Source organism: Nicotiana attenuata, unplaced genomic scaffold, assembly GCF_001879085.1.
Source record: "Nicotiana attenuata strain UT unplaced genomic scaffold, NIATTr2, whole genome shotgun sequence".
In the NCBI taxonomy this organism is placed as follows: domain Eukaryota; kingdom Viridiplantae; phylum Streptophyta; class Magnoliopsida; order Solanales; family Solanaceae; genus Nicotiana; species Nicotiana attenuata.
In genome coordinates this window covers 49,095-75,690 of record NW_017670790.1, presented here as the reverse complement: position 1 = coordinate 75,690, position 26,596 = coordinate 49,095, and the positions used below count along the sequence as shown (strand labels likewise).

General features: G+C 37.8%; 1 protein-coding gene across 1 annotated transcript; it reads left to right on the top strand.

Annotated features, from left to right (window-relative positions):
* The first annotated feature begins 10,541 nt into the window (after positions 1 to 10,541).
* On the top strand, positions 10,542 to 26,484 carry LOC109243345. The gene is made up of 10 exons (XM_019410256.1): positions 10,542 to 11,458; positions 11,574 to 11,672; positions 11,840 to 12,051; positions 18,524 to 18,717; positions 18,822 to 18,927; positions 19,033 to 19,340; positions 22,343 to 22,756; positions 23,285 to 23,366; positions 23,476 to 24,990; positions 25,893 to 26,484. Exons 1-10 carry the CDS (start codon positions 11,403 to 11,405, stop codon positions 26,045 to 26,047), a joined length of 3,141 nt encoding a protein of 1,046 aa, XP_019265801.1. The 5' UTR covers positions 10,542 to 11,402; the 3' UTR covers positions 26,048 to 26,484.
* The last annotated feature ends 112 nt before the right edge of the window (positions 26,485 to 26,596 follow it).

The window sequence follows — 26,596 nt, the reverse complement described above, 5'->3', positions numbered from 1 at the left end:
CGAGCTACAGACCGCATCTGCGGTCCCGCTTCTGCGGTCCAAGAACCGCAGATGCGGTTATGACAGAAGCAGCACACTCAGCCTTCCAAATTTCCAAATTTCGATCCGTTAACCACCCGGAATCCACCCGAGGCCCCCGGACCCCAACCAATCATACCAACCAACCCCAAAACACATTACGGACTTGCTCGAGGCCTCAAACCACATCAAACAACGCTAAAACCATGAATTACACCCCGATTCAAGCTTTATGAACTTTGAACTTTTCAACTTCTATTTCCGATGTTTAAACCTATCAAATCACGTCCGATTGACCTCAAATTTTGCACGCAAATCATATTTGACATTACGGACCTACTCCAACTTCCGGAATTTGATTCCGACCCCGATATCAAAAAGTCAATCCCCCGGTCAAACTCTCCAAAAACCTTCAAATTTCTATCTTTAGCCAAATGGCTTCAAAATGGTCTACGGACCTCCGAATTCACTTCCGATCGCGCTCCCAACTCCAGAATCACCATACGGAGCTATTCCCAGTCTCGGAATCCCAAACGGACATCGATAACACTGAAATGCACTTCAAGCCAAACTTATGAAATTTCTTCTAAAATGCTAACTTCCACAATAGACGCCAAAATGCTCCCGGGTTATCCAAAACCCGCACTGGGCATACGCCCAAGTCCGAAATCATCATACGAACCTGCTGGAACATTCAGATCCCAATTCTGAGGTCGTTTACTCCAAATTCCAATCCTAGTTCATTCTTTCAACTTAAGCTTCCGAAATGAGAATTCTCTTCCCAATTTAACTCCGAACTTCCCGAAACTAAATTCCGACCACGCGTACAAGTCATAATACCTGAAATGAAGTTGTTCATGGCCTCCGACTGCTGAACGGAGCGCTAGTACTCAAAACGACCGGTCGGGTCGTTACATGGCAGGCCTGTCTTCGATCTGGGCTTCAGGATAGGCCCAGTTGTATCCTCATGCTTGTTCAGGCTATTGACAATTGGTCGTTAGGCCCATAGCCAGCTTAGACTCCTCAATAATCAAACGTGGGTCCTGTTACTACTAGTTCTGTGGCTATTAAAATTTAGATTAGCTTAGTTTAAAAGTGAATCAAAAGTTCCATTAATCTTTTAATAAATTGATTAGATTCTTAAAGTGGATTTGAGGCGTGCCATATTAAGTAAGATATAGTTATAGCCCTCAAAAGCTTTAGTTTGAATTCCTTTAAAATTGGAATCGAGGTGTGCCGTGCCAAATAAAATCTCAAATGCATGGCCCTCGCTTAATTAACTTTAATCCTTAGAAATCGAGGCGTTCCATTTAGTTGAATTTTTCATGGCCCTCGCAAATTCGAAAGTGCGTAGTTGATTTAGGCGCGCTATTTAAATAAAAAATTACTTTCCTAAACTCGGGTGTGCATTTCATGTGACCCAAATCCAATTCTCAACAACGTTAAATAAAATGTGTCGTGGACCGCGAGTGCATTTATGTGACGTGGTTCAAGACGTGTTTTAGATGACGTTGAATCTTTCCTAAAAATAATCAAATAAAAGCGGTTATAAAGTTAAAATTGAACCATAGGTTAAAACATGTATTAAAATCAGATAATAGGCCAATTATGATAGTTTAAGCGACCGTGCTAGAACCACGGAATCCGGGGGTGCCTAACACCTTCCCTCGGGTTAACAGAATTTCTTATTCAGAATTTCTGGTTCGCAGACTTCAAAAGGAAAGTCGAATTTTCCTCGATTTGGGATTTTAAAATAAACCGGTGACTTGGGACACTAAATAAACTATTCCAAGTGGCGGCTCTGAATAAAAATGAATAAATAATTCCATTTCGAATAATGTCACTTAAATTGGAAAAACTCCCTTATATCCCCCTCGGGGTGTAAAAAGGAGGTGTGACAGTGGGTGGTGGTGACTGTGATTGAGGATGATGGTGGTGGTGGTTGAGTATGGTGGTGGTGGTTGAGTATGATGGTGGTGGATGGCATGGTGGTAGTTGATAATGGTAGGCGGTGGCAGCAGTTAATAATGAATATGGATGATAGCATCTTAATGAAATTAAGTCTTTGTTATAGATCTTAATCATACAGACCTATTCAGACTCATTAAGTGGTTGTGAAGTAAAAAAAAATACACTTAACAATTAAGATTTGAATAATTAAGATTTAGACTTTAAAAATAAATGCACTTAATGTCTGAGATATGAATGATTAGGATTCAGACCTCCATTAAGTGAAAAATATGAGGCCTAAGTACTAATTCACCTATTAAATTTCCTTTAATAACATAAAACCAACAAGGGTTGTGCTGGAGTGGTAAGTACTCCTTCATCCTTAACCAGAGGTCTCGAGTTCGAGCCCCTGGGTATGGAGTCGCCTTTGTTAGGGAGCGCTTTACCCCCAATGTGGGACTTCCCGGCGCGAATCCGGATTAGTCGGGCCCCAATATGGGTACCGGATACCGGATACCGGGTGAGAAATCAAAAAAAAAATAAGGCCTAAGTGTCCCATTTCACTCGAAAACCAAAAATAAATCCTCCCGACAAGTCACATAAGCATAAAATGAAACATAGAGAATAATAGATAGGGGATTGGGGTTAATACTCTTAAAACGAGCGGCCGGGTCGTTATAGTCTTTTTATATTTTTATTCTTTCTAGTAATAACCTACTCACTCTTTTTTATTTTTTTTTATTTTTCGGTCTGTATTTTTTTATTTTTCTTAATTTTATTCTTACCACAAATATCTACATCCAAATATTTTGTCACTTTTTTCCTTTTTCATTATTATTTTTCATTCTTAATTTTTCTGCTATTTATCACTTACTTTCACTTTTATATTTACTTATATGTTAAATAAAGAATTAAGTATTAAAATTTATATTGGGATACTTTTTGCACAATCAGTAATCGATTATGACTACCGAGTGTTACCATATTATTCTTTTTTATTTTTTTATTGTTTATTTAATATGTGTAAAATCCTTTCGTTCAAAACATCTATCACTTTTTTCCCTTATTATTATTTTTTATTTTAGTTTTTTTTTTCAGTATAATTTCTCCGGTAAAATTTAAGCACTTTATTCAACTTTTATTTTTATTTCCATTTTTTTCCTTCAAAATAAATAACATAGTCCTAGAATTAGTATGGAACACTCTTAACACAATCATTAAGCGATTATAGTTATTGATAGTTACGGTGTCACTCTTTTTAAAGTTTTAATTTTATATTTGTAGATAAAAAAAATTTGCAAATTTTAAAGAAGGTAAATATTTTTTAAAACCAAAAAATTGTCACTCTTTTTTTTTTTTACCTTTTTTTGTTCTTTCTAGTTAAATCGATGAATCCTAAATTTTGGTATACTACGCTAATTATGGTATACTAACGTGTAGTATACTAAGAATATTAAGAGTACCATGATTCAACAGTAATTGTGGTGTATACTAATATGTTGTATACTAAGAATATTGGGCATACCAAAAATATTGGGTATACCAAGAATATTGAGTATACCATTTAACGTACTCTAACAATGTCATGACTCGAAATCCCAATCACGGGGCAGTGATGGCGCCTAACATCCGCTTGCTAGGCAAGCCAAAATTAACTAAAGAATTAACTGATTTAACAATTTAAAAGCATAACACGAAGAATTAAAGTTTGAAATACTCTGAAGCACATAAGAAGTGCAAAAGTGTAGCATGAGTACAACCAACTATATGTACTCCGCAAGTGCTGAGCCTCACCTCGACGAAGTAGTGACGAGACTATGACAAGACACTCACTATAAACCTGTACGTATAATAAATAGACAACAGAAATATAGAGAAAATGGATAAACTTATAACAACGGAATCACAACTTCACAAGATCATGTCACAACCCAAAATCCCACCTTAAGGATCGTGATTTCACCCAATTCCTAAGACTAGTTGTCGCAACTCGTTTTCTCGCGAAAGCGGATTTCGACACGTGACAACTCTTTTAAATGAGTATTAAAAGACAAGAGTCGCCACCTAACGATTTTAAGGCACGTTCGGACAACTATTTGCAAGTAACTCTAATAGAACTAATCTGTGTCACCAAAGATCGGGTAAGGGCTCAAATTACCTCGAAGGAATGGATTAGGCTCTTCGGATCCACAACTATGATTTTCGGTCCAATTTTATGCTATGTGGAATTATTGGATTATAATTATCCTTTGTGATCGTGTAAATTAAAGGAAGATAGGGAGTCTAAACATCCAACTACAATGTGAAACAAACATAAAGGGAATTACACATATGAAAGAAATAGAATATACATTAATAAGTGATTGGTACAATCCCTTGAAGATTACAAGATACAACCCAATTTGTTCTAAGACTGACTAAACGAATGTGCAATTAAACTATATGAGAGAGGGGGGTCCTAAGTTTTTTAGCCTAAACGATCACCCCGTACAACATAAATAATACTTCGCAACTCCCTCAAAGATAGGGGTTGCTCATATTATTCAGAGGGCACAGACTATCATCTCCTGCTACCCAATTACTATCTTGAAGTTGTTTACTTGAAGCGTTCTAGTTCTATTCTAAATAGCGTCCTATGCGTGCATTACCCGTCCCATGCCTATGGTCCAGGAGACTTTGGACTACCACTTGGCGGTTCTAGACTTTACTTAGAATGCTCAAAATGGTAAAACTAGGTGTGCATTCAAAACAAGTAGGACTGTACATAATTATAATTAAGGGCTCAAGTTGGCCTCCACACATAGGCACAAATGCACGTAAAACAGCCACGAGTTTTATGCTAACAAGGTCCCAGATTATGAAGTAAGCGGTCATAGCCAGTTTTGGAGTCAAAACGCAATAAAATATTTATTACCTATAGGCATGATTTCTATGTGATTGAATTCCATGGACAGTACTCCTAGGCGGATTATCTTGACAACGCTGCTGATTATAATACCTATTAAAGGCCTATATGCATAATCTCTAGGTGATTTGCGCCTGGGCAATGAGACCACTGAAAACACAGAATTATTCATCTTTGATCCTATAGGCATGCTTTCTAGGCGAGTAGTAATACCCTATAGGCATGTTCTCTAAACAGTTGATCTTTGGGAAGTAATTAAGAACATGTACTCGTTTTCTTTATCCTTATAGGCATAATTTCTAGACGGGCAATGTGATAAGAAGACAATTTGATATCAATTAAGGTCCTATAGACATGGTATCTAGGTGAGTCGCGTGGCTAGAGGAAATATCAATGTAAGCAATTCTTAACTACTTAACGAGATCCTATAGGCATGCTATCTAATAACACATAGCAATAGATCAGGTTGAGTAAATAACCAATGATGTTTAGGTCCTATAGGCATGTTAATAGCGTATTGAAATAGAGCATGCGAGCAAGTGAAGCACTTAGGTCCTATAAGCATGCTTTCTAACAGTGTATAGAAATAGTGCATGTTGAGCAAGTGAAGCACTTAGAGTCCTATAGGCATGTTCTCCACCCTTTTATACGAAAATTAAAATATCCCCGCCCCTTTTTTTTTACTAATTTTTACCCATCATTTGTTATTACAAACCCAAATAGCATAATTATAAGCTCAATATAATGATTACGGCCTAATTACAGGCCCAACACAAATACAAAATAACTAGGGATGCTTCTAGGCCTTCAACTAAGCTTGGAACCTTATGTGGATAAGCAGGCCCACACTCCAAATGGTTATCGATATGTTTCAATTCTGAGTACCAAACTGGCCCAACAGTCAGGCCCAAACGATAAAACAATCGCCTTGCTTACCCTTTGAATACCAAACTACCCGTAACAATACAACTGACAAGCTATGTACTAAGTCAACCAAACAATTTTAAGACTTAGGCATTTTAGTCCTTAACACTATAACTAACAAAGAGCAGTGATTTCCAAACAAAGAAACACAAATAAGGTTACACAAAATTACTTATAGGCACGTAGAAACAGGTTCCGGGTTTGAACATTATAAGATAGCAAAAGCAGAAATTCAATGCAGACATGATCCCCGCCTAATTTCAGTGGGCCTTTAGACATATGAGTCTTAACATGGAAGCCTAAAGAGTCATAATCAGGACAAGAAAAGGGGGAAATCATTTTCACAAGAAAACTTTGACATGAGAGCCTAATAATCACAACTAACTTGCAGAACTTAACATGTGGAATGTCCAGGAAAACTCCAGTCATAACATAAATGTTCTAAATTTAGAAAGGTGTAAGAACTCATGGCAGATAAGAATGAGTTAACTTCCAGGTTAATATGGCAAACATGCATCACATGAAGAGGGCCAGAACTCATTCTAGTTGACATAGGAAGAATAAGCTAAGCATATATTGGAATTCACCCTAGGAGTCTTAAGCGATCAATGAGCACATAATGATAACACAACATCAAAGCAAAGAAACAAGTCTGTCTGGGATTGGCATATGGAATCCACATATTCACATATTGATTTCAGGAGAGTAGTAGGTCGTACATGAAAGACTTAGCAGGAAGAAGTACACTCAAACAAATTCTAAGGCATGAATTAGTTTCCTAGGATAATCTAAGGCATGGATTCATGATAAGCGACAGTCCTAAGTAACCAACTATACCAAAATACAAAGGTTAAAAATCAATCAGGTTGGACACCTATAATGGGCATGCATTAAGGCCAGTGGCAAGAGAGCATATTAGGCTAAGCATTTAGACAGTATTGTCGCATGATTTGCGGAGAAGCAACAAGTTATGCATAAAAAATTTGGTAGGAAGATATTAATGCCATTTTGAGCAGGAACCTAGTTTCTTAAAGATTTCAGTACAAGAAATCAAGGCAAGGTGCAACAAACATCAGTTAGGTTTAATCGCGAATCATGCAGGCATCATGAATCAACTTAGATAGCCATACATGAGTTAAAATCAGGATTTGAATATAATTGAAGCTAGTAAGACTGCAGAGTAGCATTAAGATAAGCAGAATTGTACATGAAGTAGCATAATATCAAAATCATACTAACTCAAAGAAATTCAAGTAGTACTATTGCACATTGCATAAACACAAAAAGAAGGAAGTAGTATTGCGAAGGTCTAAACACTTACCAGTTTGCAGATTCAACAAATAAATAGAAGAGAAAACCAAGTACCAGCAACAACTTGAGTATCAGTAGCAAAGAGAACAACAAAAATCCCAAATCCTAGTGCGTCAGAGTTCAAGGAGCTTCAAATGAGCCTCGCGCAGTGCGTGCACTAGGGAGATCGATAGAGAGGATTCCGGTGGCGTTGGCTTTCAGCCGGCCACAATCAGGAATGTAGAATAGTATAGAAAGAGTGAGAATGAGAGAATAATAGTAGTCAAGGTCTGTCTTATGGTAGCCGGGGAAGGGGTTTTTATAGTAGTAAAATTAAACACACAAAAGAAGGAAAAAGAGTCGATTAAACACAAAAAAGGAAAGAATATATCCCATGCACACTCGAATCAGTAGAGGAAGTAAGAATTTCAAACCTTAGTTGGAACCGGATTTAGGGCAAATCATTCACAAGCCCTACTCACGACGGAATCAACGGAGATATGCCATAACCAAGAGAAATTTCCTCTTTCTAAGTGTATAAAGCAACAATCGCACCCAGATCCATAGGGTCAAAGTCATATCTGTGAGAATCGAACTTGCCATAGATAGAATGGTAACGAAATTTACCATAACTGAGTGAGAATAGTAGAAAAGGTAAGTAGAATCCGCGTATGAACGCGTATAAGGAAGGCGATGTGAGACCTTTTAGATCGGCTAGGGTTCTTCATATTATAAAAGCTGATTTTATATTAGAAATTAAGATATTTGCTCAAGTCCAGTTGTCCAAATACAGTAGAAATAACACAAAATAGTAGCAATTGCCCCTTAAAATTAAGAAGTCCAAATATAATACTAATAGAAAATGAAGCCCTAAGGTGGCTTTATATACCTAAGGGTAAGATTATAATTTTGATAAAATTTATTGGATTTTAAACAGTTAATAGTATTAGAAAAATTGAGACCCGAATCGATAACCAATAGTCAAATAACTCTAAACTGTTACAAACCATTAACCCAATCAGCCGATACCGATAATACGATAAGTTTTTTCGATTCAGATTATCGATTTTACCCGATATATGCCCAGCCCTAGCGTGCCCTGCGTTGTGTTACTCGTCATGTCAGTCCAAGTTTGGACATGTGCAATCTTGTTTTGGTTCATTAAGGGTATTTCGGTCCAAAGTTATTTCTATATAGTATAAATATGTGAAAAATATGATTAAGTGATTTTTGACCTAGTGAAGAAAAGAGGACGTCTAGAGCATGGAGACACAATGATTTTGGGTCTCTATCAATGATTAATTTAATAAAATATTGTGAATTGAGAATTTGGTTGTAACGTTTTCTATTCTTTTCTTTTCTATGATCCATAACATAAACTCATTCATGGGGTAATTTTTTCTATTACAACTTGATGATGTTTATTTTAGATTTTAGTTTTTCGCTTTAAAACGTGCATGTATGACAGTAGATCTTCCGGAATCAAGTTTTATTTTATTCGTGAGATGAAACAGATTTTGAGCATATGCATGAATTAATTCCTATGATCTATTTATTCGAGAGGAAGCATTATTATAGAAATAGTCTTCTTTAATCTATTTATTCGAGATAAGAATTGGTTGTAGCAACATCTATAAAATTTAGGATATTCAGAAGAAGATCCAAATTATCTAAAAATCTATCGCGTATAAAATACATATAAATTAGACTCTTAATATTTTTCTAGAATCATTAGACTATAGTTGTTCGAGAGATGAGTTAGTTTTTAATTGGTTATAGAGATATATAATTATATTCGAAAGAAGTAATTAATATTTGTGATCAACAATATGTATCAATTCAAGGAACAAGATTTGAATTAATCATCTCAAGTCAAGTTTAATGTCTTCTTACTTTAGTAAAACTCTTCAATATCAGTTAAGAACTTTAGATCACTTTAAATTCTTATGTTAGAACTTTAAGAAAACATACTTGAAATTTATATTTTCACTTAGCCAAGAAGATATTTGTTGATAATAATTCAAGTCTTCGTGAGTCAGACATATTTTATACTATGTTTGATAAGCCCGGGCTTTAAATTTATACCATGATTTTGCGCTTGTCAACTTAACTATTAACTGAGGGTACAACTACATTATTTCTCATATTTCACAAGCAAATTTGAACCTTTGCCTTTATTGAATGAAATTATTATTACTAATATTATATTGCAACTTTAACTTTGTCTTGGCTACTGGTGTTATGCAAATCCATAGCAAAATGCATCATTGGTTCTATTACTTAGTAAATTGTTACAATGTTTCTATAATAGCAGCAACAACAATAACAATAACAACAACAACCAAAAAAATTTAATGTAATCTCATAAGTATATATGAGGAGGGTAGTATGTTGCACACCTTATCCATGTCTTGTAAAGGTAGAGAGATTTTTTCTGATAGACCCCGACTTAAGAAATAGTAAAAATAAAGCAACAAACAATAATAACAAAAATATAATAGGGTAACGGAAGCGAATGACACAACATGTAATAATAAAGAACCAGGAATAAGAAATACAAGAATAGTACTAATACTATTGGTACGCCTAGGAGAAATTACTGCTACCTGTCAACCTTCAACCCTTATCCTCGACCTCCACACCCCCTATCATGGGTCATGTCCTCGGTAAGCTGAAGCAATGTCATGTCATGCCTAATCACCTCTCCCCATTACTTCTTTGGTCTACCCCAACCCTTTCTCACCGCTATGGTCAACCTCTCACACCTCCTGATTGGGACATCTATGTCTCTCCTCTTCACATGCCCGGACCATCTCAACCTCAATTCCCGCAACTTGTCCTCCACAGAGGCCGCTCCGACCTTGTCCCTAATAACTTCATTCCTAATCTTGTCTTTTCAGGTATGCCCACGCATCCATCTCAATATCCCTATTTCAGCTACTTTCATTTTCTGGACATGAGACTTCGTGACAGCCAACACTCAGTCCCATACAACATAGTCGGTATAACCACCACTATGTAGAGCTCTTAAGTCTTGGCGGCACATTCTTATCACACAAAACCTTAGAAACGAGCCTCATCACCCCGCTCCAACATGATGAGTAACATCCTCGTCAATCTCCTCGTCGCCTTAGGTAACATACACAAAATACTTGAAACTATCTCTTTTGGGGATGACTTGAGTATCAATCTTCACTTTCACTTATGCTTCATGCATCCCATTATTGAACTTGCACTCTAAGTCTGTTTTCGACCTACCCGACTTGAAACCTTCAGACTCCAGCATCTGTCTTCAAACTTCCAAGCTAGCATTAACTCCGCCTTGCGTCTCGTCAATCAGTACAATATCACCAACAAATAGCATACACTATAGCACCTCTCTTGTATGTGTCGCGTGAGAACATCCAATGGCAGGACAAAAAAAACTGGCTAAGAGCCGATCCCTAATGTAAATTTATCTCCACTCGAAAATAGTCTGAGTCTCCTCGTGCAGTCCTCACCCAAATTTTAACTCCATCATACTTGTCGTTAAACACCCTAATATACGCTACTGTGACATAAAATTCTATAACATGGGTGTTTGAGTTATAATTTCAATTTAAAGTTTTTGGGAAAGCATTAATTAATTCAATCAATTTAACAAGTTTCACCAAAGCTTTTAAAATTATTCTTTTGGAAACTTCCCCAAAATCAAAATCCAAAAGCTTCTGATACACGAAGATAGCCTTCTCTCCAGCTCGTTTTCTTATTTTCATCTCTGAAAAAATAATAAGGAACACATTTTAACGAACTTAGATATGTCATCTGTTCTCCATTCAGCTCTTTCGATTAATCGATAAACTGGAAATTTGCAAAAGATCCAAATCCATACAAACTCTCTCTTCATCCAGGTATACAGATATAGAACCCTAGCTTCTAAATCAAATTACAGCAAAACAGAAAACGAAAACCCTAGAATGTAATCGCTGTATATAATTGCAGTTTTGTTGATTAAATAGCTGCTGACTGTACTAATGTTGTACAATTTTGGGTTAATTTGCGAAATTGTTGTATAAGACGGTTTAAATCTAGTTTATGATTTGATAGTGGTTGCAAAATATTGGTTGTGTTAGCGCGTTGGGAGCAGAGGCGGATCCAGGATTTGAAGTTTATGAGTTTGGGATGCCAACCGAACTGGCAGTGATCATTTGAATTACCGGGTTCAAAATTTAATAGTTGTACATATTTAGTTGATTTCTTTAACACATAATCAGGACAGTGTTTGAGCCAGAGCTATTGGGTTCAGCTGAACCCTTAGCTTTAATTGTTCATCAGAATGAGCTCGGGGATTGATGATGGAAGCTCCACCAATTACGCATCAGAAGCTCGAAAGTAATGCTTGATCTTTTTATTCAGTTTTATAACTTGAATTACTGCTTATGTCCTGTGTTGTCTTAGACTTAATTTGTCTTAAAGTTTTATATGAATGCTAGATGTAATGATTCAGGCATTCAAGAATATCATATTCGAGAGAATTTCTGTTGTCGATAAGTCGACTGGAGATTTGCGAGAAGTTGCCAAGTGAATTTGATCAGTCGATCCTGAGGTATGCATTTCAGTTTTCCGTAATTTATTGCAGTTGCTTGGAATACGAGCAGTAACTTGATGTTTTAGTTTCCTAAATAGTATTGGGATTGCTCGCTTAACATGCTCTTGTGTCTTTTTGGATATTGTTGTGCATATTGATAAGTTGCATTTTCTCAATTTAAATAGTGAATTTGTGGACACTTCACATAGCATACAAGACCGCCAAAGAGTACCTGGCAGCTTGCCTTTGCAAGGGTTTAGACGTACTGACTATAGTTCATCCCCACCTACTCGTGGGGATTCCAGTAGCTATTCACGAGGCAATTTTGGAAGATGGGAAAGCCGTTCCTCTGGACGGAGTGATCGAGATAACGAGTCACAATCTGATCGGGATTCAGGTTCAGATCAGATTCTTCTATCTATTGCTTTTATGTGTGTGATAAGCCTTTTTCATTATACTTGATTGCTTTAGAACTGCAGCTGTAGTTGTACTGTATGTATGTATGTATGTATTATTATTATTATTATATATTTTTTTTTTTTTAGATTTAGTTTACTGTATGCATTACTATCTGCTGTAAGATTCATGTTGGTTGCATGGCCCTCTCGGTCCATGATTGTGCAATTGATGCTGTCAAAACCCCACCTAAAGGCTATTAAGTGACTAACAGTATCCCTAACCCCAAGGCATGAGACCAGGATGAAGTTTCATATATACTTCCTCATTCAAATCACCATGAAATAAAGACCATCCATTCTTAACTGCAACAACCACTAGACACTTAACAATGGACATCTTAACAACAGGGGAAAAAGTTTCATTAAAATCCACCCCCTCAACCTGGGTGTCACTCCTAATAACAAGCCTTGCTTTATACCTTTCAACAGTGCCATCAGCCTTATACTTAATCTTGTAGACCCGCTTACACCCTATAGGCTTCTTCCCACTAGGCAATGCAACAATGCTCCAAGTGTGATTAGCCTCTAGGGCCTCAAATTCTTTCCTCATAGCATCTTGCCAAGCTGGTATAGGTGCAGCTTGGGAATAAGTAGTGGGTTCAAAATTGGCAGGAGAAGTCAGAGTAGTGGTGCAAGAGAAGGAAGGAGGCAAATGGCAAACATAGTCAGTCAAGTGGGGAGGAAGAGTATGAGTTATGTCAGACCTTCTGAGAGGACCAACAGTAGGAGTAGCAGTTGTAGAAACAGGAACAACTGCTGGAGGAACAGGAGAAGGAATGGCAGAAAGAGTAGAATCAGAAGGTATAGGTGAAGGAGTTAAAGCAGGCACAAGAGAAGGAATAGGATCAGAGGGAAGAGAGGAATCAGAAGTAGGAGAAAGAGGTGAAGCAGGCATAGGGGAAGTAGGAACAGAAGTGTGAGGAACAAGATTAGGAGTGGAAGAGGGAAAAGATAAGGAATCAGAAGGAGGTGAAGGTGGTGGGAATGGAACAGGATTTTGGGAGGAAGAAGAGAAGGGAAAAACATCTTCATGAAAAACCATATCCCTGGACACAAAGAATTGCTTGAATTCTAGGTTGTAAAGTTTGTAACCCTTCTTGGCAAAAGGATAACCAAGAAAGACACAAGTTATCATTCTGCTTCTCAACTTGTCCCTATGAGGAATAGGTACAATAGCATAAGCCAGACAACCAAAGGTTTTTAAGTGAGAATATGAGGGATTTATATTGTAAAGGACTTCAAAAGGTGATTTATTGTGGAGAAGCCTAGATGGGAGCCTATTTATGATGTAGGTTGCTGTGAGCAAACAATCCCCCAAAACCTAATAGGAGCTTTGGATTGAAAAAGCAAAGCCCTACAAGCTTCAAGTAAGGTTCTATGTTTCCTTTCAACCACCCCATTTTGTTGTGGCGTATGGGTACAAGTAGTTTGATGAATAATACCTTGATCAGAGAAATAGGAAATGGCAGAATGACTACCCTCAAATTCTAGGGCATTGTCACTCCTAATTGTTTGAACAGTAATGTGGAATGAGTTTTGACCATGGCCACAAAAGCTTTAAACAAAGAAAAAACATTACTTTTTGTGCCCATTAAATGAGTCCAAGTAGATCTAGAGAAATCATCAACTATGGTTAGGAAATATCTAGAACCAGAATGTGTAGGAGTGTGGTAGGGTCCCCAAGTATCCACATGTATGAGTTGAAAGGGATGAGTACTATGAATAGAACTATCAGGGAAAGGGAGTGTGGTTTGTCTAGCCATAGGACATATTGCACAAGGAAAATGTTGTTTGGAAGATAAAGTGGAGGATATAGCAGGAATGCCCTTCATTCTAACAAAAGGAACATGTGCAAGTCTTTGGTGCCAAATAATGTCCATTTTATTCAATGCAACTTCATCACAAGATGGAATAGATTGAAACAAAATATTCTGAGAAGAACTAGAATTACACAATGCACTAGAACTAGGATCAACAATAGTAGAAGGTAAAGATGGGAAGCTACATGTAGCAGGCATAGTAAAAACATTTTGAGCTGAAGAAGAAAAGGCAGTAGTGCAGGCAAACTTGTAAAGCCCATCCTTTTGCTTACCAAGCTCCAGAGGCATCTTCAGAGAAGGGCCCTGTAGCAAGCAAGAGTCAGAACTAAACTGTGCAGTGCATCTCAATAACAAAACAAGTTTGTGCACAAAAATTAGATTATGTTTAAAAAAGGGACTGTAAAGAACATCTGGAAGAATGATAGAAGTATATAAAGAAAAAGATCCGGTACAAGTAACTTTAACTTTATATCCATTAGGGAGTGTGACAAGGTAAGGAATAGGCAAAGGTGTGATATTGGTTAGAAGATCCATGTTGTAGGTCATGTGATCAGATGCTCCAGAATCAATAATCCATTTATTGGGTGAGGACTGACTTAACATGCAAGCTAGAGAACAATTCACTACTTTGGGAATGAGAGCATAACCAGCAAAATTGGCAGAAGCCATGAGGTCAGATTGAGATGAAGCAGAATCAGAGGCATGAGAATGTTGTAGAAGGGCCATTAGCTGAGAATATTGTTGCTTGGTTAAACCAGGTACTAATGAACCTTGTGAATCACTATTGGTAGTTCCAGCAGCAGGAAGAGGAGAAGAATTTATACAATCATCAGAAGAAAAATCTGTTCCAATAGTCACATTTGCTGCAATTTTCTTTCCTTTGTTGAATTTGACATCAGGAGGGAAACCATGAAGCTTGAAGCACTTATCAATTAAGTGCCCATTCTTCTTACAATATCTGCAGAATAGAGTCCCTTTGGCTTGATCAAAGTTCACTCTTTGGACATATTGTCTCTGAGTGCTGGAACTAGGAGGCCTATAATTTGTGTTGTGATTGAGATTGATTTTGGCAGTGAAAGCAGCTGAATCAAGACCAAACTGAGAATTGGAATTGATTTGCCTCTGCCTTACATCTTGAAGAAGGATGTTGTATGCACTGTCTAGTGTTGGAGGTGGTTGCATCATGAGCAAGTTGCTCCTGACACTAACATAGACTTCATTCAGCCCCATGAGAAACTGATGAAGTCTATCCTCTTCAAGAGTACCTTCCTTTGCACCACAAGTACAATGATTTCCATGATTTTTACGAACAACTCTCAATTCATCCCACAATTTCTCTAATTTGTTTAAGTATTAGGCAATATCTAGGGAACTTTGACAGCTAGAAGCTAGTTCGTTCTTAATTTCAAAGGCTTTAGTTCCATTTACCGTCCCATATCTTTTATTTAACTGTCTCCATATTTCTTCAGCTGTTTCAGAATATTGGACACTATCCGCATTATCAGGAGACAAAGAACTTGTTAACCATGAAATTACCATATTACTCCCTCCGTTTCATATTAAATGAGGTACTTTCCTTTTTAGTCTGTTCCAAAACAAATGACACATTTCTAAATTTGGAAATAATTCAACTTTAAACTCTTTTATTTTACCCATTTACCCTTAATGAGAAGCTTTTATAGCCATACAAATGTCATGGCCCCACAAACTTTTTACCCCTTAAGTTTTTAAGACCACAAGTTTCAAACGTCTTCTTCTTTTTTCTTAAACTCCGTGCCGAGTCAAACTACGTCGTATAATATGAAACGGAGGGAGTATTACATCTGTCCCACTGCTTATAGCCTGTTTGTCCAAGCTTCTTTTTGGCCAAAAGTGCTTTTAATTGAGGTGTTTGGCCAAGCTTTTGGAAGGAAAAGAAGTGCTTTTGAGGAGAAGCAAAAGCAGTTTTGGAGAAGCAGAAAAAAGTAGCTTCTCTCCAAAAGCACTTTTCTGAGAAGCACTTTTGAGAAAAATACACTTAGAAGCAGTTTTTTAAAGCTTGGCCAAACACTAATTGCTGCTCAGAAGTGCTTTTCAAATTAATTAGCCAAACACAAACTGCTTCTCACCAAAAGTACTTTTGAGAAAAACACTTTTGAAAAAAAGCACTTCTCAAAATAAGCTGATTTTTGCAGCTTGGCCAAACGGGCTATTAGACTCGATGGAATTATCAGGAGGTTTGGGCAAACTACCATAAACAAATGCAATTTTGTTCCTAGCAGACAAAGAAACAATCATACTCCTTTTCCAACCCCCAAAATTCGTCCCAGAGAAAGGGACTGGCACAAGTGAAACACCTGGAACATCTGAGGACTATACAAACAAAGGACTAGAGGGTTTGGGAACGAACTCAAGTGTACCAGATGCATTATTCACATCAAAATCAGTAGATCCCGTAGCTACTATAACATTCAACAATGAAAACTTATCCGATGAATCTCATGCAAAGAGGGGAAATATACAGAGTTACCAGCGTCTTCGCAACTGGAAGTACGGCCTTCAAAAACTCACAGTAGCACATCAACCAAACAACTCTTCACAGCAACCATCGGGTAAAACCCTAGAAATCTCGAGCTTAACGATGACCACACAAATTTGTAGATAAAACCTCCACAAGTAGACGAAAGAGGAACATAAGATCAGAAAACACTCAGATGAATCAAAATAAGCAGGAAATCCGCCGAAGAAGACAGTATATAAACTCTAAATCGCTACCCACACAAATCGAGATCCTCAACGAAACTCGATGAGGTTAACATCGGAAGATAGAGGATGACGAGGCGGTCCAGAATCTCGCTCTAATACCATGAAAACATGGAGGAATCGATCGGGATTTTGGGAAAAAGTATTAGGGTTCATGTGAGAAAAGAAAGAGAACAAAGATGCTTCTAGAACTGAAATTGGAAAATAACCCCGATGGTCTGGCCCGGGTTGATCCTGTTTCTATATATACAGCCCAATATACACATAATACAATCTGGAAAGGCTAACTACTAAACATAGGTAGGCCAGTTTCGTAATTACAATAGGCCCAAATACAAGTGGTAAAATAAATAGAGACTATGCTAATCAGTCTTTCCTTTTGGGCCCGATGCCAAATAGTCCATGAGTCCAACAAGTTTAGTCTAAAATAAAGTCTTGAATTGGCTCGAACATGTTTAAGAACTAGCTGGGGCTTTTTAAATCATGAATGCGGATTTCCTCTCGTCTATTGCGGTAAGCATACGTCTATCGAAAACATACAAAAACATTGAGTTCTCTTGTTTCCATAGTTTCTTCTTTATTTGTTATATATTGTTCTGGATAGAGTAGTTTTAAGTTGTTACTTGTTCCAGTTCTCTGTTCCTTTTTCACAACGAGTGTGTTGAATCGTCTCATGTGAAAGATCAACTATTAAAGAATGGATACTTTATTTATTTGAATATGTGTGCAATATGTTCCATGTTGAATTCTAAATAGACACAGGCTCAAACCCTGGCCATGATAGGTTTCTATAACAATGATGAATGTTTTGGTTCTTAGATAAACAATTGCTTATCATTAATATCTTTCACATTTTAGTTTAATTATCGAAAGATAAACCTTTTACATTTTAACTCACATTCCTGTGTCTAGGGACCATGAATCATATCATCCCCGTACTGTTTTTTCCTGACCGTTGCAAATTGGTTTAACTTCCTTCTGAGTACACTACGTACTATTATGTTCATATTTTATGGATCACATAAACGTGTCATTCAGGAAAACTGTGTGAGGTTGGATAATTGGAGGGGTCATCCATTAGGATCATCATGCTTTATATATTTTTCTCATTTTACAACTGGGCACTCAGGAATCAGGATAGCTCTGTTGGACGTAATTAGAGGGAATAATGATAGAATTAGGAGTATCATGATATGACTTACTTTTACATTTTTTTCTTCAGTTGTTTTCATGGCTGCTGGCTAAGTGCCTTGCGCATGGTTGTTTCTTTGCTATTATATATCTAGGCCATTTGCGATAATCATAGTTGGAGGGACTGTTTGCCAAGGGTCTTGAATCTCGATCTCCCTTTAAATTCAATCTCCAAAATACGAATTGGAATCCAGGTTCTACTCATTGTTAGGTTCATTATTCGTTAGGTGAGAAAAGCCTCGAGTGCCATTTGAAGGTTCTTTTCTGCTCCACTTCTTGTGCTTCACATGATTTGCTGGCTTAATTGCAGAAATAGTGCCCCTCTTGCAATAAAGTGTTTTTCTGCTGTGTAATATTTTTTTTTTGATAATTGTGGTGTCCGGGCCAGCTTGCGCGCACCTCAACTAATCCCACGGGATACCTGCTACCTCCCACCAACAATAGGTACCAGGTAATTCTATCCACCAAGGCTTGGATAGATGGGAAGAATCACCTAGTGTTTTTTTGTCTCCACTAGGAATTTCTACTGTGTAGTACCTTGTTATTGTGCATCACATATTCTCCAGTTTCTTAATTGATTTTGTGTGCGTGTGCATGTGCATGTGACATTGAAGTAGTTTGTTTCTTCAAAGAATTTAGTAAATATTTTTTGCCACAGATTCTGGTTGGAGATCTGGCAATCAAGCCCAGCACACTCGGCAGAGTTCGGAGCATGATGGGCTTCTTGGAAGTGGTTCATTTCCAAGGCCGTCAGCATATGCATCTGGAATATCTGCACCTAAGGTCCGAGCAAGCAATAACTATCAATCGAACAAGAGCAATGAGCCATATCATCCTCCTCGCCCTTATAAGGTGAATTTGAGTTGATCACTGCTTAATGTTCTGGCGTGCTTCATGATTTTGTCCTCTTATTTCAGCGAAACTTTATATAAATTTTACTCTTACAATATCTTCAGGCGGGACCTCACTCTCGAAGAGACACTGATGCGTTCAATGACGAGACTTTTGGTTCAGTTGAGTGTACGAGTGAGGATAGAGTGGAAGAGGAAAGAAGGAGAAGAGGTATTACTTATTAAGATCATGCATTTCAATTATGGTGCTCCCATGTTAGCATCTTCAATTCTTATGAGCTTGTAGGGGATAATATTTTGATTGAATTTCTTTCAGCTTCCTTTGAGTTAATTAGGAAAGAACAGCAGAAAGCTCTTCAAGAAAAGCAGAAGTCAAAACTGGAGAAGCATAAAACCGAGGACATTTCGGTACTGCTGGAAGAGACGAAGGAGGATAGAACGTTTTTGGACAAAAATAGTGAAGCTGATGGGATGACCACCCAACCTTCCGCAACCAGTGATCTGGGAAAATCTTCTTTTCCTTCACAAAATCCACCAGCTAGACCGCGTGTACCCCCTGGCTTTAAAACCACTGTTTTGGATAAGAACTCTGGCTCAAGTTTGAGCCATTCACGTGTGACAGAGGTATTCACTTGTACTTGGTTTTCTCCGATAGAACATACTTATGCTTGATCCTTTTCTCATATAAAAAGAAAAAAAAAAGAAAATGAGGCTTCAAGGAAATGAGCAAAAGGGACAACAATGAGAGTTCATTTTTCATTTTATCTTGTGCTTGCTTCGTCACATTTTAGTTATTTGTCTATTACTATTACTCCCTCCATCCTAGTTTATATGACATGTTTAACTGGACATGGAGTTTAAGAAGCAGATGAAGACTTTTGACATATAAGCCAAATATATGCAAAGTACCAAAATTATCTTATCACCAACAATTAAATGAGATGGTAAGAATTTCACATGTTCCTTCATCTGTCACTCTCCTAATAAAAAATCTTTAGATCAAGTGGATCTCAACAAGTCATATCAGTAAGGTAAAATGATAATGTTAGGATTAAATAGTTTCCAATAACAACAAAGTGTCAATGTTGCTTAAAATGGAAAACAGGAAGGATATACCAAAGTTTAATGCTTCCTCCTTCAACATCCTCCCAAGGATCTCTTTTTGCTTCTATTTTGAATTTCTTATCAATGAGGAAGTCCTGTAATTATTTGCTGCACGAGCTATGAAATACTTAATTACTATAACTAAACCGGCTCAAAATTTTGCAGTGCTAAATGTGAGTGTAGTGGTTTGCTCTTCTCTGTTACTTTCTACTTTTAGGGTGTGTTTGGTATGGAGGAAAATGTTTTCCATTGGAAATGTTTTCCTAGAAAATGTTTTCTTGGAAAATAAGTGGTTTTATCACTTTTTTTTCCTTGTTTGGTTGGTGAGTTGAAAATCTTTTCCGGAAAATATTTTCTAGTGTTTGGTTAGAGTGTAGAAAATATTTTTAATGCTACTCTCTTCACCCCCATTGCCCCAAGTCCCCATGTTTCCTTGCTCTCCCCTTACCCCCCAAATACACAACGTTTTCAGGACTTTATTTTTTTCAAGAATTTAATTATTTTTCTAAAAATTCACTCAAACCCAAAGGGACTAATGTGTTGCTTTACTTTTTACGCAAAAATAACATTAAAATTTGTGTTCCATAACTAAAAAGGAAATACTCCTTTTTTTAGTTGAAAAAGAAAGTACTCTTTCTACAACATGAAATAAAGTACTCATTTTGTTAAAATGAAAAAAAAATATTTTGTTTACATTATGAAAAGAAAATACTTTTTTTGTTGAAATGAAAGAAAATACTTTTTCATATCATGTAGAAAAAAATACTTATTTGTTGAAATGCAAAAAAAAAAAAAAATCTATCTATAACATGAAAAGAAAATAGTATTAATAATATTTTTATTTAGGGTGAGGGTGGGTAGGCATGGGGTGGGGTTAGGTGTGGGGGTTGGGGTTGTGTTTGGGTGGTTGGGTGTGGGGGTAGGGATGAGAAATAGGGTGGGGAAGGTTGAGAGAGAGTTTTGGAAAATGTTTTGCCTTCTCTTATCTAGGAAAATATTTTCCTCCAATTGGAGGAAAGTGAGTTCATAAGGAAAATGTTTTCCAAAACATTTAAGCCAACCAAACATGGGAAAATTGGAAAACATTTTTCGAAAAATGTTTTCCTTGATACCAAACACACCCTTAATCTTGGCTCAAATTAGGGGAGATGTAAGTATACCTTAATTCTTGGTCATTTTATCTGTTTATAAAAATTTTGGCACGTAAATGGATCTCTCAGCAAATCAGTTGAGCTTAAACGGAGCGAAATGGTTAGTAAGGATTTCATATAGCCGATCCCAACTAGTTTTGGGTTGAGGCATAGTGGTAGTAGTTGTTTATAGATCTCTAAGAGCTGCAATCTCTTCTTGTCAGGCTGTATCGGTAGCCAGGTGAAAGGAATACAGTTAAGCATCCTAAGTTTCCTTAGGAATACTGGTTATCAAGAAAAATGAAAAAAAAAGAAAGTTTCCTTGGGGATACTTTGAATTTTCATAATTCCAGTGTTTCCTCGGGAGAGGAGGTGGTATGTAGTCAAACACTTCAAAAGAAAAGCTTCTGTGAAGAGTGATACATTGAGTGGCTGAGAATTCAGTCTCTAGTTTATTTTAAAAGATAACCTAAGGAAACTGAAAAGTAGGAGAAACGAACAGTAATTGCAACAACTCTAGTCTGTTGGTTGCTTGGTTACGGTTTTCACTTGCACTTACGTAACTGGACTCAACTATGCAAAAGCGACTAATGCTGAAAACAAGCAACAACAACAATATACCCAGTATTATCCCACACTGGGGTCTTGTTTTCAGTATAATGCTGAAAACAAGAAACCCCTAAATTTTTTTGATGTCATCACATCAAATTTTCCATCCGGCCTTCTTTGAGGGCAGCTGGATAACAACTTTGTCATATGTGTTCTTGTTGTCGGTTAATTGTTTTAGATGCAGGGTAGTGCGGTTGAAAATAGATGGAAAAAGAAAATGGGTGTTCGAGAAAGCGTTCTCTAGCTTTTGGTATTCTCAGCTCTCAAGTATCTTTTTAACAGCTTGATCCTGGAGAAGAGGAGCAAGGGGGTGGGTGGCAATGTAGACATTCCAGTACTGTTGTTGTGCTACGATCTATTGGAACTGAATGCCGTGGATTCTATTAAAGGCTGTGCCAGAATTTCGACCACATCCTCAAATGGAATATTGCATCACTTATTATTTAAAATCAAATGTTTGATATATTCTGCTTTAACTCCCTCTCAACGTGTGCACCATCTGAAAAGTAATCTGTTGCCCTGCATTTGCCCCATTCTTTATGAAGTAATCCAAATTTTGTGTCCCTGCTAGATGATATTTTAGGTCGATGAGTATTTGAGAATCTTAATAAAGTTGAGCAATTCGTGAAGAGATAGCAATAGCTGTATGGTTTTATTTAAATTACTCAGTTGCTTGTTGATCGAATTTTGAGTTTGAGTTAACATGTGCTGACATCTTAGTCCATCCTTGTGTATCTGCTGGTGTTATCTATTGATTGCCTGATCTGTATGTCTTCTGTTTAGGTTGGACAACCTGACACTGAAGAAAGCCCATTGGAAGCCAAAGTCAATGCTGCCCCGAATGGTGTTCTTCAGAGTGTAGAGAGACAGAGCTTGCAAGAAATTAGTTCAAGTTATAAACTTGAAACTAGGAGTTTGCATGCATCAACTCTGAAGAAGAATGACCAAATTGCTAATCTTTCAGCAAGATCAGATATTTCTGATGGGATACTTGGCATGGAAGATCGTTTAAATCGGATTACCAGTCATTTAGAGTTCCACGAAGCCTTGGAAGAGCCTGAAATTATTGAAAACAGTACTCAGCCTTCTGGTAGCAAATTTGTTGAGTCTAGCCCCAACCCTTCAACGTCAATCTTGGATAAGATATTTGGAGGTGTTGTAGGAATTAATGTTGGTGACTCTGAGGCTCCAATTGTGGTAATAGTTTTACACACTTTATCAGCTTCAGTGCTGTCTAAGTTTTAGTTTCATTACTCTTAAACAATCCTATCAACCCCACCACCCTGCCCTTTTGCAGTCCTCCCCTTCAAATTGCTATACACTTATTAGGTGGTTAAAAGCTCTTAGGTTGAGGTCATCTTTCGTTTAGGGTAAAACTTATGTGCTTTATGGACTATTGTTGTCATCCTGATTCCTGAGGGGTGATTGAATTTCATTCAGTCCACAGCTAAGATTGCAACAGTATCGTTAAAACAGTGAGAGGAAGCATGGTTTCTTTCATCATCATGCCTGTTTTTTGCAGAAATTCTTGTCATCTGTTGTGTTTCTTTTTCTTTCCACTGTCGGAATTTTCATCAATATTCTTGACTTCATTTTCCCCACTAGTGGGATTTTACTGGGTATGTTGTTGTTGTTATTCTTGACTTCATTTAGCAGTAAATATACATAGTGCACTTGTGGCTTCCCTACTAGTTGTTTATTTTCTTCGTTTGACTTTATCCCCAGAATGATAATATTAAACCGAATGACATGTTGGGCTCCAAGGCTATAGAATCTTCGAAGTTCGCTCAGTGGTTTATGGAAGAAGGTATCCTTCGTTTTATGGTTTTTTGTTTTTTGCTTTTATAGTTACTTTTTCTGTCGAAGTTCTACAAATTCTTTTTTAACCTGTCTTATACCATTTAATATCGTTGTAGATAGGAAGCCACCAGAAGATTCCTCGTTAAGTAGGCCAAACGATTTGCTTGCCTTAATTGTTGGCGGCGATAAAACCAGATCACAAGCTTTTGATGGAAATGTTTCAGAATGCTTTCCATCTGAAAATTTCATTCAGAGTACTGAGCCTACAAGTAAGGTCACATTGCATATGCCTTCTGCACCACCTGGGGTATCTGAGCCTATGTATGAGTCTAGTAAAAGGGAGGCAGCCCCGTCGATCTTTACTTGTGAGGACCTTGAGCATAAAATGCTGTCAGAGTTTGGTGAAAAGAGTTCTAATCTGCATTTTACTTCACAAGGTTGCGGTACTAATCGCTTAGACACTGAAGAACAACCCGTAATTGTGGACAGCCATGCATCTCAACACCTCCTTTCATTATTACAGAACAGGCCAGATCATACAAATATGACAGGGAAGGGCAGTTCTGGCACTGAAGCCAGGAGTGGACATGTTGAGTTTACCGTGCATGACCGATCTAAGGAGGAAGATACCAGGGATTCTCAAGCTTCAGGAAAGGCAGTTACACTTGAAACCCTTTTTGGAACTGCTTTTATGAAGGAGCTGCAATCTGTACAAGCTCCAGTTTCAGTTCAGAGGAGCTCAGTTGGTTCTGCACTAATTGATGGTTTGGAGCCACGCAAGTCATCCTTGTCTGGTTTTGATGACGGCCTTTTTTCTTCCATAAGTGATGGTATTGGACCAAAAGGAGGCAGTAAGGATAACAGGCTCTTGCAGTTGAATCACAGAGGTCAAACCAAGCTGGATGAGCCTCAAACCTGGTCGGGATATGAAAATTCTCAGTATGAAGTTAAATCAAGGCACCCGAGTGAAATGTTTTCCAAGGGTGAGGCTGTTGAATATCACCTGCCTGCAGAAAACTTAATTAGTGCTCGTGATCATTTGAGTCCCCAGGTCTCAATGGTTATGCCTGCAGGAATTTTGAGTAAAGGAGACTTGACAACTGGTAGTGGCGCTGGCGGTGATGGAAGGTCTTTGATGAGTGAAGGTCTGCCCTTCCCACGTGTTTCCTATGATCAGATGGAGTCTGAAATGCCATTGCACCATATTCGTGCTCAACCATCAACTTCGCAATTTCATCCCTTGCAGATGAGTCAAGGGAAGCCGTTGTTTCATCCTATGGATTCTGGTCCTGCTCATTTAAATCCTCAGATTTTCAATGGTCCAGAAAGCATGGCTCTACATGAAGCTCCTGGTCGTCAGTTTGCTGGAAATATGATGCGACCTCCATTTCACCACCCTAATGGTGGACTGACAGGGTTTGATCTCCCTGTTCACCATCCTATGCTGCAGCAGATGCAGATGGCTGGAAATAGCCCTCCTCGTCTGCTACATGACCGTCTAAGGGGTGCACAGGTTCTTTCACATCTCAGTAATCAAGCAGCTAGCATTATGCAGGAAGTTAACAGAATTCAAGCATTCCCTTTTGCGCCACACCAAGTCAACATTAGTGGACAAACTGTGCAAATGCCAGGTAAAAAGCCCGAATGTGTTGTCTCTGCAGGTGTCTGTGTGATGATATTTTACTGATTACACCTCAAAATGTTGCTCTCTATTTGATCTTGCTGAATTTAATGCATAAATTTCATCTCTACTAAGTCTTCTACTTTTTCCTTAGTTTTGCCGATGTAAGATAGCACTTGCATCTTTCTTTCTGGACTACACCTCAAAATGAAGTTGCCCTTTGCTGATCTTGCTGATTTAAAACATAGATTTCATCTCTACTATTGTCTTTATTTGTTCCTTAGTTTTGCTGTCCTGATAATGTAAGAAAAACATCTTTATTTATACTCTTTCCTGACCCTCATTGATGCAGCAATTCTGCAGTTCTAAATTTGACTGTATTGTTACTGTGACCATGCACGTAATAATGAAACTACATTTTATAATTACAATGGGATGCTGGGGTTCATCTTTCTATGACTACGTCCTGTGAAGTTTTGAGTGATATCAAGTCGAAATGAAGATTAAGCATGAGCGGATGTTGTATATTCTGTTATCAGCTTTAGTTTTTCCTCATAATTGTGGAGGTTAGTAAATTTATTTACCTGAAAGCAAGAAGGCGAAATTTATATTCCCCTTTTTGCTTGTGAATTTGGCCCTTTGAGGCTTGAGCTAGTGAAGTATGCTCTTCCCCACCCCAGTACCCTTTTGATGGTACGTCTTGAGATTTTTGCTGTTGATTGTTAATAACCCTGAGAAACTAGTAAAAATTAGTAATGACGTGCTTATCATTTATTCTAAATAGGCCTTTGTGCTCTTCTTCCTTTTATTGGTGTATACACTGAAACTCTTCTGGTTGAGGATGCATCCTCTGCTGATATTTAACTAGTTGGGTGAGTTTATGCATTAAAATTATTATTTGTTTCACTCCAGCTCCAGATATCAACACCAGAAACATTCATCCTGAGGCCATGCAAAGGCTTGTTGAGAGGCAACTTGGGGCTTCTAAGCAGATCCACCCTTTTGCTGCTGGCAATGTCCAGGGGATGCACGGCCACGAGCTTGACATGGGATTGCGATATAGATAGTTGATGATGGAAACTCATGTTCATTGCAACGTTCTGCAACTGGGTACAATGTGGTTTTTTTTTTGTTTGGTGATAACCGAGAATCCACTGTTTACAGCTTCGAAACTCGTTGGATAATGGGTCGGTTCCCTACCCCTTCAACACTTAAATTGCATAATTTTTTTTTTTTCAAACAAGAATCGGACCTGTGAGGTGCGCCTGCGACGCATCCCATGATGTACTACCTATACCGTTGCACCAACGCCCTTGGGCGCAATTGGGTACCATGTTCGCCTTTCACTTTTTTTTGGTTGAGGGCTTGGTATAAACTCCTGGGAAGTGGTGTAATTTTAGATTTTATTTTCTTGTACTTGGTATGTTTCTCATCTTGACAACAGTTTAATAGTGGACGAAAAAGGGGCTCTATCCTCTATATCAATATTTCTGATTCTTGTGCATGTATGGTTGTGCGAATTCTCACCAGTTACGTCTGGTCTTTCATATGTTCCTTCTGATAACGGGGGGGGGGGGGGGGGGGGTACGGGGTCTTGTCCTTCGTCGAGATCCTCG

Excerpts from the sequence above, each read along its gene's own strand:
- LOC109243345 (XM_019410256.1), top strand. The coding sequence starts at position 11,403 with ATGAGCTCGGGGATTGATGATGGAAGCTCCACCAATTACGCATCAGAA. Across the intron at positions 11,459-11,573 it reads TACGCATCAGAAGCTCGAAA|GCATTCAAGAATATCATATT; the intron begins GTAATGCTTGAT and ends GTAATGATTCAG. Across the intron at positions 18,718-18,821 it reads ATCCTCCTCGCCCTTATAAG|GCGGGACCTCACTCTCGAAG; the intron begins GTGAATTTGAGT and ends CAATATCTTCAG.